The following is a 16,696-nucleotide window of genomic DNA, read 5'->3' on the forward strand; positions in this document are numbered from 1 at the left end:
TTACACAGACTAGCAGCTTCTGCAACCTTGTTATATCGTGCATAAAGTTTCTTGGTCATAGATGGTTGTTTTAATATTCAGTTGAATATGTTTAATATTTGGTTTAAAATCACAACCAGCTCACATTTATTGAATTGTGTAACTCTTTTCTTCAGTATTTCGTTCTCCATGTTGTAATTTCCTGAACCTGTAAACTGAATATTTACACTTTGATACATTGTGTAGATTTCAGGTTGGCAGACTGTAGTATTTGGTATTTGACTATAGTATTCAATATTTTATGGGTTAATTTCCATTTCTATGCATAATAAAAAATGGAGAAAATGATGATATTACATGAAATAAATAGCAGAAACAGTTTACAGCACAACAGTTTGAAGAATTTGAATTATTGATATTCCTCCCCCCCCCCCCATCTTTTGTGTAATACATTAGTTGGTTTCATAGGAAAGATGTCACCAGTAGTTGCAGTAATACCTGATGAGTATGAAGGATTGAAGTTCTAAAAGCTATGTTAACCATTCCTCACAACAGTGTGGAATGAAGATGTGCTTTTAGCATTGTCAAAAAAAAAAAAAAAAAAGTCTTGGTTTTGCTTATTTGTAATAACAGGAAATCTTAAAAATACCATCATTGGGTATAACTGTTATGAAGCTGAATTTTCAAAAGCAAAATTGCATATTCTAAAGTATGCTTAAATAAATATGATTTTCATTTTCTTTCATGGAGTTTTCTTTTTATAATTATGTTTTCTATATATATGTATGAATTTGTTTCTGTAAATTTTGCATTTTATGTTCTGAATTTTTCCAGCAATCTAATTTTTTATTGGCAGATATTAATTTTTCTTTACAATGTCTCGAATTAAATATTTGAAGATTTTCATCATATCTCAGTTGTAACATTTTAAAATGATTGTTTCTTAAGTACTTCCTTGTTTTGTGTAAATTGTAGTTATTTCCATCCACAGTGGTGGATACTTTTCAAAACTTTTATATTTTTCAAATTTGCCTGCTCTTAGAAAATGCTATAAATACTAAAGTTTATATTCAAATAACCACAGTACTAAGATTGTGCTTATGTAACCAAGTTACGAAGTTGAATTGAATTGCAAACTCCACAGTTCTTTAGGGATCAGTCAAATATTAGTAGCTATGGTAGAGTGTATTTTAAGTAAGGAAAATCACTTATGCTCTTTTTCTTTGTTCTGCAAGAAAAGATAGTTAATGATGTGTTGTACAATAAATACTGGCAATAAGCCAAAAAGAAGAGATTATTAAGATCAGATTTTTACCATGTTTGCTTTGAATACCAACAATAACGCGAATAGAAGAAAAGATTTGATTTTAGTATGCCTTAATAACCTAAAATTGGATAAAAGATAAATGTTGACTTACCCATGTAAAAGAATGCATAATATCTCCACATGTGAAATGCATATTTATTCAGAACATTAATGTTGTAGTAGAAATTTAGATACATAATTTGGTCACAAGAAACCTAGGTAACACCAATCACATATTGACATTCATGAGTTCCTCATAAGATAGAATATTCAGATATACAAGTAACTCATTCTTTTCATGCAGTCGGTCCATTAATTAAGTATACTTTCAGTACTAAAAACATTCACATAATCTTCAGAAGCACTCCTTTATTCCATGAAACAGCAAAAACTAAATGTTACTAAACTTGAAAAATGAATGTAATTACATCTTCATTTCTCTTGCTTCTGTAGGCTATGCGAAGTCATTAAAGTCAAGTGTTGGGAAGAGCCTATTCTTGTTTGTCTATAGACATTGGTTTCTCATAATATTATTATTGTAGTTTTCAAAGTGATATAGAAGAACCTTAAAAGAGAAAACAAAAACATGATTTCCCTGCCAAACTATAATAATTTGGTGTACACCACTCAAGTGATTCATGAGTCATTGCTTCCAAATCTTTGTGTTTCACATCTCTTATAATGTAAAGGAGAACTAAGACATCAAAAGCATTTCATTCTTATCTTAGGGTAGGTGATGGTTATTTGATACGTTTATTTGCAGTAAAGAAACACAGCTTAACTTTAAAGGTTTTTGCTGAGAAAATCTACTCTAGTTTAGGACCATTATAGGTCTTACTGGTGGCTCAGTTATTAAGACCACTGAATAATGGGAGTTAAATCTTAGATGAATGGGCTGACTGCAAGGTGTGTTTTCATAATTTTTGCCATGTGTAATCTGAAATATGAACCCATTTTCCTTAGAAAGTCAATAACTTAAAGCAGCCTTGCCCAAGTAGTTAAAACTGCTAAATAATGGAAGTTAGATTCCAGGTAAATGGGCTGACTGCATATGAATTTTTTCCATGTGTAATGTGAATATGTGCCAATTTCATATAGAAAAATCTTCCACAAAAGCATCCCTTTCGCTTAGGCAGATAGTCCTTGAACTTTGCTATTTTCAGTTAACATAAGCCAATTATAGTATAGCTGTTAAGTTGTCATACATAATTCATGCAGTGTATTATCTTCTTTAAAAAAAGAATCTTTTTATGACTACTGTTATTGCATGCTATCAATAAAATGTTTATTAAACATATTAAATGTTAAGATAGTATCAAAGTTACAAGATGGTTCATCAGAATTTAAGAGAAAGTTCATTGAAATGGGTGGTCTAATTCTGACATGTAAATATTGCAATTAGGATGAAAAATCAAATAAACCAGCACATCTAATACAGAAACATGCAGTGAATGGTAAATATTGCAGGTCACAACATAAGCAAAGTACCTTAGCATGTGCCTTCATTTCAGGAACTAAAAAGCAACAGTCATTCAATAGGTCTTACTGTGCCATTCTTCCAATCAAGAATTTCAATTTATAGAATTAAAAAACCTGCATTCAAATTATTTCTTGGAAAATAGTAAAGGTTAGTACATAACAAGAGATTTTGGGGAAAAAATAAATAAAACTAATTTATGAAGTAATTTAAAAATAAAAGTGGCTAGCAAGTATGAAAGGGGATTGATATTAGGTGAAACTACTGACAAATTACAATATAATAACTTGAATGTGCTGCTATTTGATTATCTGAATAGTAAGGAGGTCAAATTCATACTCTTTATGATGTACGGGAGTATAGTCATTCAATGATTTTTCACATAAATTTATGGCCAGACAGCATATAGTATGTTTTTAAGCACCTGAAATGTACCCTAACTTCAATCATATAACTTGCATTGAAAATCAACTATACCTGATATATGAGGATGTTAAGGAAGAATTTTATTGCTGCCATGAAGAAGGTTTTTGTTAACAACTTATTCCAGTTATAATGTCTTTTGCTGAGAAGCCACCGAGTTCCACCTGTTGAAATTCCCCATTTTATAACCAGGTGGGTTATTTACATTAGGTGTGCTGTTTTCTTGCAATAAAACTTTGACAAAATGAAAGCCTTTGTATCTGCCCTTGATTCAGTGGAAGTAGCAATCATTTAATAAATAATCAGTAATAAGACCTAGAGATGAAAATTTTCACAATGCATGGCAACAATTATGTGATTCAGAGTTAGGAACAAAATAGTATGGTGGACAAGCAGTGGAAGGAATTGACAGCTGTGAAGTCACTTCAGTTAATTAGATAAATGCAAACTTAAACTTGAAGAACAGTCCTAGTGTGGAAGCTCTTGAACTGAAATCAGATGTTTATGATCTAAATTCCTGGATTTACCCTTCTTCCCCAGTAGCTTTTTAATGCAAGTTTTTGAAATTTTTTAAGTATTCATGTTACACTTCCTCAGAATGTTCAGAAAACAAGCTCCTTAAATATTAAAATGGATTCATCCATGTAATGATTGTTTTCATCTTATTAATTGATTTATTAATAGAATCTGCATATGTGGGCTGCAAATGATAAATCAATATTATGGAGGAGCTTCAAGAAAAGAGATATCTAATGATCTCGATAGTTCAGAACACTACACATGGGAAAACAGACTGAAAAATAATGAAAACGATGACAATGAGTGATGATGCAAGCAACACAATTCTAGCAGCATTAAATAATTCGAGACCTGGGAAGTAGGTGAGTGAAGTTCAAGTTACAAGGAAGTAGAAATGAAAATACCTTACTAGATATTGTAATGTTAATGCTATGATGCATTAGTATTATTAGATTTCTTTTAAATAAATAATACTGTGATAAGTTACCAGTAGTTTGTCCATGAATACTTTTCATTTAAACTCTTATTTTAATTGCATCCTTCAAAAATTAAATTACTCGCCTAATTTTCTTCTCTCAATTTTTGAACAAAAAAAAAAAAAAAAAAAAAAAAGGAGGGAGGAAATATGCTAGTAAAATACAGTATATGCCTGTTTAATGATTATCATAATGTATGTATATGTTACCGTGAAAGACCGAAATTGGAGAATGTCGACTTTCACCGGAGAATGTCAACATTCACCAAATACATTGGTGAAAGATCGAATATTGCACTACATTCTTGTATATTCGGACCCTCACCGGTGTATATCGACAATCACAGATATGCTCTGGTGAAAGTCGAAAAGAGAGGTTATAAAGTGCCATAATAGTTTAAGTTGTTGCAATAAATAAGATTTGAATCACATAATTTAGTAAGTTTTTTATTACTGTTATTTTATTTTCTCGTTTAGAACGTACCGTATAATTAAGTTTTTAACTTCTATTATTTTCCTTTCTCATTTTGAATGTATTGTGTGTTTTAGATTCTCATGTTCTTAAGTTCTTATTTCAAGTGCGTTTATTCGTGACTGAATTACGAAGAAAATATAATATTGTTATAGATTCAACATTCACCATTAGTACAGGTGAATGTCAACATTGACCGGCGTAAGTCAGAAATAAGAGTATTTGGAAAATATTTCGGACATACACCAAGAGACTATGTGAATGTTGACATTCACCGGTGAAAGTCGACATTCTCCAGATTTTGGTGTTTCACTGTAACATATATATATTGTCATGAAATATCCATAAATAAATCTTAAATAATCCAAACAAAAAAATTCATCAAAATGGCTGGTAGCTTTTATGAAATATTTGAATTCAAATTTACAGATTTCTGTTTACTATATTTAAGTTGAACTATTGTATTAAATATAATTTTATTTAAATACATCCATAAACTATCGTAACATTTTATGAATCCACTTTTTTATAAAAATATAAGTGTAATGTAAAAAGAATCTTGAAAAAAAGAAGCAAATTTTGTAAGATAAGTTTTTATTATTCTTTGTACTCGATCTTTATGTACAAGTTCTAAAATTATAAGCTTTAATTTATAAAATATACAAACCAACAACAGTTTCTCATAACAACCATAAAATTCTCTTATTATATGATTTATTAGCTACAAAAATAAGTCACTTATGGCTAGTCTGTGATTTATTGCTTTAGTTTAAACTGTACAATATGTTACACTTAGTTTACATAGAGATACACTTTTATTTGGTGTTTAACAATTTTATATTTTCTTGTAACTTGGAGCATTAAATATATTTCATACTCGTCAGCAATCTCGAAAAAGCTGCTAAATATAACTATAAAAACAGCCTTCTAGTTATTTCACTAGATGTAATTTTTAAATTTACATTGCTAGATAACTATACATATTAGCTTCAGTCTTGATTAACATAAGCTCTACGACTTCAGATTGAGAAATCCTACTAAGTATTTGACTTCTTATTCTTAGACTATGGATAACATGTATGTATCAAAAATGCAACAGCATTGTCTAGGTTATAAAAACATACTTGAATCAGTTAACACCTAACCTTTCTTACATACAAGAAAAATGTGTGCAGAAAACTAGCACATATGTAATATATTTTACTATTTAAATAACAAATATCGGACACATTGAAATTTAATTCATTACTCTTATCTTAATCACAACAGCAAAAATAGTCTTAAATTTTGATCAGTAACAAGATAGGGGTGAAAGACTTCAAAAATTATGTTTATAGAGTGCTGATTCAAACTGCTTTCACCTCTCAAAATAAAGCTGAGATTTGCAAAAATAGTTTTATTTTAATCATATTATCAGAAAATTTTGAAAAATACTAGAATCTCATTATGAAAAATGATAATTTTAATTAACTGAAAATTTTAAAAAATCTTCATAAAATAACTTGTGTTTTGTAATTTTCATTCATTCATTTTTTTTTATTTCATAAATTATGTGAAATAAAACAAGGTATTTATTTTTTGCAAACAGAGCATATTGACTAATAGTTATATGCAGTATTTCATTATAAAACTCTCTATCCTGTATGATTAATATATACAAATGGCATTTCAATCAAAGATACAAAATGTTTTTACAGAAATAAAATTTCTAATGCAGATATATATATAGAATGACATAATGCAACAATGTGATTTAATTACAAGTGATCTGATGCATGATGTAATATACAGTTCAGCTGATCTTAGTAAGATTTGGCATACCAAGCAAATTACTTGGTGAGCAATCTATCAGGCATTTCCTGTAAAATAAAAAACTGTTTATCAGATATACAAAAATATTACTCATTATAGAATAACACATATAAAGAAATTTGAAATGTTTACGAAATATTCTGATGTATAGAAATTATAGTACATTGCAAATAAAAAAATAGGAATTGAATAAGTAAATTGAAATTTGTATAGCTAATTATATCTGGCAAAAACTTGAAGGGCAAATAAACTTTTTTCCTTAATTTTTATTTGCTTTTCAATATATGAAATTTTTACAAGCATGTTCCTGACTATTTGTTTTGAATGGCAAGAAATTATCCAAGTTCTTGTTTAGCAACTGCAAAAAGAATGGATTTCATATATTCTTTCGTGTAAAGCCATGAACTAGATTTTAACATTTGACACAAATATCAAAATTTTAACACTATTATTAGATCTGAAGCCCTCGTTTTTTTTGGGGGGGGGAGGTACATCACTTGTCTCAGTACAGCTGTGTCTACTTGACATAAAAAACTGACATGAGTTTATAGATGTAACATACACGAGGAGTAGTCTGCTTGTCTTTCGCTGTTATCAACTGTTTTATAAACCTTTTTTGATAGCTTCCCTTTCATTTTAAGTTACTCACAATACAGAACCTCTTCTTGTTTTTTTTAGAGTACTGCAGTTGAAGTTTCATTTATTAGCTAATCTTCTGTAACACCATTTCTACTATCTGCCGTGACTATAACAATATGGAATTAACATCTCCAGAGTATGCGCTCCCACCCAGTTTTTTTATTATATTATTCTCTTGGAATAAACACGATGTTCAAAAAGACTTCATGAAACCAGAAAAGGATACTTTGTAATTGAAAGGTTTCAAGGTAACCTTCCCATGACAAATATTATTCATCGTATGTTGGAAGGGAGAAAACTTGAGGCCCTTTTAGCAGTGGAAAAACCATCACACTGAAAACTCAGGTTTTCAGCTGAGCTTTAAAAACTACTTTACTTAAAAAAAAGCACACTCATAAAAGTTTTTATATTATATACAATGAGAAAAAATATTTTGCATCCTTTATGGTAATTGCACAATCTCAAAGCCTTAAATGCATATAGAAACATACTTGTATTAACTTTGTAATGAGCAACTAATGTTTGGAAAACTGTTTTATATATTTGCAAATAAGATATTAAAAAAAACATTGTATTTAAGACACTTTTAAAAGAGGTAAAGATTTGCATCAGTATATTATATCAATAATAATGTTTTAACATTTTAAAGTATAGAATGAATGTTTTTGAGCATGTTTTATTGCAAAAGGAACCAAAAATTTTGAAAAAAATGCATTTTTTTAATTGTAGAAATGCTTTTAGCAAAGACTTTTCAAATTAGGGGCTACTGGGAGCATTTATTATCCACATGGCAAGTATTGCATAATGATTACAGATGTGTTTTTTTACATTTTAAAATTTTTGTATTTCACTTTAGAAAAGAAAAGAATACACCGAGTGTTAAAACGCTTGGAAAACTAGAACTAATCACAGAGAATTTGAAAAATAAATTAAAAAGAATCTGTAGTGGAACATAATTTAATGTTTCTATATAATTATTAAGATTTCCTAAGTGGCAACATGATGTAATATTTTGAATAGTTATTAAGATTCGCCGTATGGCAACAACGAGTCGAGCTAAAAACGTCCTTACTTGGAGTTTTCCTTGATAAGCATTGCGTAAACTTTTGTTATATTTTAATGTAAAAAATAAGTTACATGTTGCAAACAAAAATGGAAATTTGGAAATTGTAAAAATAAATATGCTGTTTCTTTTAAGACCAAAATTAGCCTTTATTTCACTTATGAAATGCTCTGGCTGATCAGTTTCGATTTCGCGTTTTCATCAAATCCACATTAAAAGATTGGTGACCCGGACGTGATTTAGTACATGATAAGTTAAAATATCATGATATGTTTATCTGAGTATTACAAAACCTAATCTTTTGATAACAAATGTCATCACATTTTAACTGAAGGTCAACCGGTGTATTCCAAGCCAAGACAGCTAGACAGTAAAAAGTTACAGATTGCCAAACAAGAATTTCAGTATATGTTTGAAAATCATATAATAAGACAGTCTACATCTCCATGGGCTAGTCCTCTCCACTTAGTTTCTAAAAGAGATGGAAATTTTCGTCCCTGTGGAGACTATCGAAGACTTAATGCTATAAACTATTCCTGACAGATATCCTATCCCTAGGATTAATGATTTTAACCACATTTTAAAAGACAAAAAAATATTTTCCAAAATTGATCTTTTCAAATTCCTATAGCCAAAGAGGACAAACAGAAAACTGCCATAATTACGCCATTTGGCCTCTATGAATTTAATGTAATGAGCTTCGGTTTGCGAAATGCACCAGCTATTTTTCAGAGATTCATACATGAAGTATTTCAAGGTTTGGACTTTACTTTTCCATATCTCAATGACATATTAATTGCTTCTGCCTCAGAAGAAGAACACAGACATCACTTGAAACTTGTTTTCGATAGATAAATACGGTTTGAGAATCAACATTTCTAAGTCGATCATGGGTTTTGATAACTTAGAATTTTTAGGATATCTTATAACAACGGAAGGATCTCGTCCTCTACCTGAAAAAGTCAAAGCAATATTGAATTATAAATTACCAGAGACTATCTGGATTTGCAAACTTTCTTAGGGATGTTTAATTTTTATCGACCTTTTCTGAAAGATGCTGCTAAACATGATGTAATGTTTTGAATAGTTATTAAGATTGGCCGTGTGGCAACAATGAGTCAAGCTAAAAACGTTGTTACTTGGAGTGTACCTTGATAAGCGTTGCATAAGCTTTATTTCTTAAAAGTTTGTTATATTTTTATGTAAAAAATAAGTAACATGTTGCAAACAAAAATGGAAATTGTAAAAATAATATGGTGTTTCTTTTAAGACCAAAATAAGCCTTTATTTCACTTATGAGTTTCGATTTCTCTTATTCATCAAATCCTCATCCCGATGAAAATATCTGCATCGATAAATAACTATCTGCTCAGAAAGGACAACTGTCTTACGAGATGAAAATATATAAGTTATGCAAATAAATTAACAGTTATGTATGGAATTTTTTAATTTATAGTGGGTAAGACACAGAAATATTAAGCAGCAATGCATCTTACAGAGAAAGAGCAGTAACAAATATTAATGAGTGAATTATGTAAGAAGAAAGGGTTTAATTTATCTTTGGATCACTTTTCCAGTTCCCTATCACGCACAGAATATTTGTATTCCAAAGAAACAGTATTAAAAACAAGAAAAACATTTTCCAGAAAGAAAGCTAAATAGGGGTGAATAGACTGTGATGCAAATAAATACAAACATCTTTGCATTGCAAGAAAAAAGATGTTTTCATGCTAAAAAGCATACATGGGCCAGAAGTGGCTAAATTTGACAGAAAAAATAAAGTTAACGGAGAGGACATTTTAAAATCTAAATGTATTACAGATTAAACAACAAAAACATGGATGGTGTAAACATAGGAGATGCAGCAGTAATGCATTTTAGGAAATCGATGAAGTAGTACAAAAAATCGTTTTTTGGGCTGATGGATATAATAATATTAAACTCCAGCATTCTTTATGAGAAAGAGCATGGGAATAAAATTCTGTTTCTCCAATTTAAAATGCAACTGTACAAAAATTATCGAGAAGAAAAGCAGTTAATAGTCAGATTTGTATACCAACACCTGTCCGATTATCTGGTAGGCATTTTCTTCTCTTAATGTGAATGAAAAGGGTGAAAAAAAAGCCAAAGAAAGTACACAGTTTGTTTACAACCATGCTAATACAAAGAAAAAAGCAGCAATCATTTTATGATTGTGGAGAATGTAAATATAAGCTAGTTTCTTTACAAAAATCCCCACACTCCATGGCAGACAATCCATATATATATGCACAATATATGTAGATAAAGCCATATATATATGCACATACATAAAATTAAGTTAAAAAAGAGTAAAAATTTTATATAATCTTGTCTAAGGAAAAAGGTGTAGAGGGAATATTTAAGAGGTTATAAAAGTGAAATGTAGGTTCCAAGGTCCAGTTGTCATGGGATGCAAATACGGTAAAAACTTAACCTCAAAGTCAAAAAGCAATTTTGTGTGCATGTATATATAATTCTGTATTCAGTATACTTTTCACATCATTTAGCAAGAAACTCTGTATCCATGAAAATATTTTAAAGTTTGTCCTCAAAAGTTCCACAATCGCTATCTTCATCATCATCGTTAAATCTCTTTCCACGAATGTCGGATTTCAGTCCAAAGAACAGTTAATAACTACTTGGAGCTAAATCTAGACTATAATAGGGATGTTCAAGCCTCTTAAACCTCTTTACTGCATCTCTAGATCTCAACTGAATGCACAATTCTAGAAAGGATGAACTCTGTAATGCAGCATTCCATACCTTTTCTCTTTAATTTCACTGCAAATATATATGCAAAATTCATAGATTATATTCCTTATTAATGATCACATTTCTTTTTTCAAAGTGTATCAGAAAGCTTCTTTAACAGTCTCAAAAAGTATCATTACCCCTTTTTGTCAACTGATGCCCAAATTATTTTAGCTTAGTAATTCTTCATTTGATTTTCTCCATTCCACTGATTCTCTCTTTTAGCAGATAGGACCATAGAATGAGAGCACTAGTTAAGATAAACTGAAGAAAAAAATTTCTTAGAACTGCAATAGCTATTCTAGAAAATGACATGTTATTTTTGAATTGCTGAAAGAAACTGAAGTATCTCATTTTGCAGATTTTCTTCATCTGAAAATGTTCGTGTAGAATGTACAAAACAATTGTTTTAGACAAATCCAATCTTGCTAATGTATTCTTTACATTTTATTTTCTATCATCCAAAATTTACTCCAGGATACATCACTATTTAGTATTGTAGATTGCCAATACATCTAATGCTCAACATTCATAAGAATCATCATCTTGGCCCATGCAAAATCACGTAACCTATTCTTTCATTGTAGAATATGAATTTCAATGACTGTAAGAAAGATTGAACAAATACTGTTTTATTTATTTGGGATTAAAACTGCCCAGGCAAAATTTAATCACAGAACAATACTTGATGTTAAACATTTCAAAACAAACTACCACATCACTTCATTCAGTAAAAGATTAGAAAAGCATGCAGACAACATCACAAATGAAACCTTCAAATTTATTCATTTTGTTTCACTGCTATGTGTCAGCAAGTGGAATTTATTGCCAAATGATTTTTTGTTTATGAGATTAGAAATTTTAGGATAGAGAATATTTGAAATTTATAGTGGCACTTGAAGGTAGCCAAATGTTCTGATAACCCTTCTTGCTTGCTCAGAGACTTATGACGGGAATGAGGAAGGCTGCTGATAAAATTTGAATGCAGTGGGGGATATTATTTTGGCAAATAAATTTGTTCACATGAATGCTTTCAACTTCAAGTACAAGGAATGTACATATTATACATAACTTAATATAATAAGGAATAAAAGGATTATGAAGATTCCATTTTTGAATCTCAAGATTATTAATTCATCAAGGAGCTAACCCTGTACTTTGTCATAATCCAAGGTTTAGGTGTATTTGATTACAGCAAAAAATATGAAGGTGATCTGTCCAAGGAGAGCTTATCACAATCCATATCATGCCTTACACAACTATCAACCAAAGTTTATGTAATGTATGCTTAATTTAAAGAGTTTAAAAACAATCTCAGAAGAAAACATTAAATAAGAAAGGACAAAACGCTTACTTAAAAAAATTGACATTTTTAAATACTCACATGAGCAAAAAATTTTGTTTGCACCAGATGTTTAAAATTATTTAATTACAGCAACTCTTCTTGTTTCTGAGCTGCACCAGAAGTCAAGCGAGCTTGTAATTGCTGGTTTTTTGCAAGTAATTCCACTACCTGTAAAAGTAATCAATATTCAATATTTTTGCTTAATACATTTGCTTAAAACATTCAATATTTATTTAAATCACAAACTATAGTTTATTAAACTATAACTAAACTATATTTATTTATAATCAGGGTGATCAGACTTTTCTTCAAGAGCTGCAAAATGGAAGCAGTGATGACTGCATGGGTATTGGAAGCAAGAGGCAGAGTACAGGGTTTTTTCTTGCATAGTCATTGATAAAGCTTGTAAAATACTTTCATCCTTCCATCAAAGGAGACATTCTGTTGTTAAAATTAACAATAATCTTCTTCTCATTCCATTTTATTCTTCTGTCAATTATAAATTTGCATAGATTTTCCAGAATTTCAACTTTCGGGTCATTTCCCCTAAATAAGCTAAAAGAGCATTAAATTTTCATGTCAATGAACATTGATCTTATTCCAAAAAGGAGAAATTAATGAATTTTCAATGCCTGGCCACATTTGGAAACTCGTTCAAATTTTTGACATAATAAATTGGATTTAACAAAATTAGATTTGGCCACTTTTGGAAACTTATTCTGATTTTTGACATAATAAATTGGATTTCCTTAAAGCTTTAACAAAACTAGATTTTCTTGAAGATTTTCATATTCGCAAAAATTTACTTCTCTAGTTAATGACATGAATTCTAATTCAGTCCTTCCTACAGCTTTTGACTACCATTTTGCAGATTTCTCTGGAAATTTCTGCCAAAATAAAGCTGCTGTTCTGTCTAATTTTGAAAGGTTTATTTTTTGCACTAAAATGCATGTCCTATTTATTTTTCACTGTCATTATACTGAATTTGAATCTATTCTGGAAAAACAGAATTAAATAACTGTTTGCCAATAAAACATTCTAAACTTTTTATTAACATGTTACAGAACAATGATTTGAGGAAGGTTCTTTATACAAACACTTTTTGACGCATTGCAGCCAAATAAAATATACAGTGAAAGACATATAACTCTAAAATAATACAAACTATTGTTATCTCGCATACATGAATATACTACAATAACAGCCTTTATATATTTTGTATAACAGAATAATACAAAGTTTATCATCAAAATGTAAAAAGTGTAATTACACATAGTTATCTCATAGGAATAATGCAAACATTTTCCATGCAAAATTTAGTAAAACTTCTTTAATAATTTAAAAATATGGATTTAATAAATTACAGCTTTTTTAAATGAAATCATGAAGACCCTGAAAATGTAATTCTAGAATATTCATTAAGTTTTTCACAAACTTAATGAGGACTGGTTTAAAAAAATCATTTTCTGCTAACAAATTTGTAGCAATATTATAAACTTTTTTTTTTAGTGTATCTAAACTAACACATTAGGAACAGCAGTAATATGCCAGTTAATACTTCGGATGTGTTTTTAGAAAATGATGCTAAATGATTAGAGTATTTAACATAAAATAAATATGAATAAGGAAACATGCCGATGTAAAATTTAAAACTGCCGAAAACAGCAGCCTTATTTTGGCATAGATTTTGAATAACACTGTATCAAGATCGAGGGTGATCAGACTTTTCTTCAAGAGCTGCAAAATGGAAGCAGTGATGACTGCATGGGTATTGGAAGCAAGAGGCAGAGTACAGGGTTTTTTCTTGCATAGTCATTGATAAAGCTTTTAAAATACTTTCATCCTTCCATCAAAGGAGACATTCTGTTGTTAAAATTAACAATAATCTTCTTCTCATTCCATTTTATTCTTCTGTCAATTATAAATTTGCATAGATTTTCCAGAATTTCAACTTTCGGGTCATTTCCCCTAAATAAGCTAAAAGAGCATTAAATTTTCATGTCAATGAACATTGATCTTATTCCAAAAAGGAGAAATTAATGAATTTTCAATGCCTGGCCACATTTGGAAACTCGTTCAAATTTTTGACATAATAAATTGGATTTAACAAAATTAGATTTGGCCACTTTTGGAAACTTATTCTGATTTTTGACATAATAAATTGGATTTCCTTAAAGCTTTAACAAAACTAGATTTTCTTGAAGATTTTCATATTCGCAAAAATTTACTTCTCTAGTTAATGACATGAATTCTAATTCAGTCCTTCCTACAGCTTTTGACTACCATTTTGCAGATTTCTCTGGAAATTTCTGCCAAAATAAAGCTGCTGTTCTGTCTAATTTTGAAAGGTTTATTTTTTGCACTAAAATGCATGTCCTATTTATTTTTCACTGTCATTATACTGAATTTGAATCTATTCTGGAAAAACAGAATTAAATAACTGTTTGCCAATAAAACATTCTAAACTTTTTATTAACATGTTACAGAACAATGATTTGAGGAAGGTTCTTTATACAAACACTTTTTGACGCATTGCAGCCAAATAAAATATACAGTGAAAGACATATAACTCTAAAATAATACAAACTATTGTTATCTCGCATACATGAATATACTACAATAACAGCCTTTATATATTTTGTATAACAGAATAATACAAAGTTTATCATCAAAATGTAAAAAGTGTAATTACACATAGTTATCTCATAGGAATAATGCAAACATTTTCCATGCAAAATTTAGTAAAACTTCTTTAATAATTTAAAAATATGGATTTAATAAATTACAGCTTTTTTAAATGAAATCATGAAGACCCTGAAAATGTAATTCTAGAATATTAAATTTACACTAAATGATTGAAAACGTTTTTTTGGAGGGAGTAGAGCTTTGTATGGCTATGTAACAAATTTGCTTACTACAATAAAAGAAAATTCATTAATAAACTGTATTCTTATACTGAAGACAAATCAATACATAATTTTTACAAAATTGAATATAATTTTAATATTAATGTATTTATTCACTGTTCTAATTTATTAAAATATTCATTAAATGACTTCTCTTAATTATAGTTTTCTATTAAACTATCTTTGTGAAATAAAGTCAAAAGTCTTTAATGCGGACTCGTCGGGACTTTGACGATTCCGCATTATCAGTTTTTCCGGATTATAGATCATCAGTTTAAATCTGGTAAGATGGCATGCAGAAATTATAAAATTAAAAATATGAAACCATAATTTATGAAATAAAGAGCAATTATGATCTAAAGGGTATCAAAATTTACAAAAAAAGCTTAATATTTATTTGTTTACTTTATTAAACATCTCTTTCAACGTGTGCATGCGCAAAGCATACATTATGCATAGTCGAAATTAGAAAATTGCAACCAGAAAACTATTTCATGTGTATTCGTGATATTTATAATGACGAGGAATTTGATTTAGATCATATCAAAGACGGAGTACATCGAGATGAAATACTACATTTAGTAAGGAATTATAAGCTGAATAAAATAAAAATATCTGCCCTGAAGATAAGGATAGTGCTGACAGATCAACTTCCAGTTCATTGAATCCCCCCTCACCCCGCAGATCAGGGTAAAGTTGATAAACAGATTTCGGAATGGTTAGGGAAACAAAGGATATGCATTTATCCAATTTTTGCAGCAATTCCACTTTTTGTTTGATGGACATCGAAACATGCTTTTGCTTTGTAGATCCTTTGGCAGCTCCAGAATCGGAAATTCTTTTTGACATAATCGAAAATTCAAGCTTACTTTTACAAAATTGCTCTAACGGTCTGCAAGAAATAATAAGCCGGATCCAATTCGAAGATTAAAAAACAACGCAATCTGCAACATTAACTGAATTAGATAATTTTAGCTTAGCTTATATTGTCCGTTATACATTTAACACGCATGCGTAAACGTATTATGTGCATGTGTAAAGGTATTATGCGCACGCGTAAACGCATTATGCATTTATACATATGCAGAAAGTTTGCAGCTTTGAGGTCCGGATTATAGATCATTCTGGATTATGGACTTCCAGATTAAAGACTTTTGACTGTATATACTTGATAAATGTACATCACTTCATTCAGGTCAGCCGAAAATAACCAACCACCAAGAATTTAGTGCTATTTTAAATTCAAAGGGAAGGGCGAGGGGGAAGCCTTATATCAAATCAGTATTGATAAAAGCCTTAGCTGGCCAGATACAAACTGCAAGCAAGTACTATGCTTGCAATAAGGTATTTTCCTCATAGGTTAAAACGAAAGTTTCCTACTTAAAAAATTTTAAAAAGTATGCTTCATTAAAAAAATAGTATGGCAATGATCGATCATGGCTAAGAGACATGATGTATTAGACAATTTCTGTTATTTCTCAAGACATTTTAAACCTTAAAGTAAGAAA

At 29.6% G+C, this 16,696-nt stretch overlaps 1 protein-coding gene across 1 annotated transcript in view; it reads right to left on the reverse strand.

Moving 5' to 3' along the window:
• Nucleotides 1–5,228: 5,228 nt before the first annotated feature.
• LOC118194458 (uncharacterized) overlaps nt 5,229–16,696 on the reverse strand; it is a 293,435-nt gene continuing 281,967 nt past the window's right edge. The window contains exons 20-21 of the mRNA XM_035365633.2: nt 12,322–12,450; nt 5,229–6,510 (exon numbers count right to left, since the gene is read on the reverse strand). Coding sequence (XP_035221524.1) covers nt 12,367–12,450 — 84 coding nt within the window. The 3' untranslated portion in view covers nt 5,229–6,510; nt 12,322–12,366. The remainder of the gene's footprint in view (nt 6,511–12,321; nt 12,451–16,696) is intronic.

This window comes from Stegodyphus dumicola, chromosome 5, assembly GCF_044657685.1.
Source record: "Stegodyphus dumicola isolate Sdum_Otavi_A_Nest chromosome 5, ASM4465768v1".
NCBI lineage: Eukaryota > Metazoa > Arthropoda > Arachnida > Araneae > Eresidae > Stegodyphus > Stegodyphus dumicola.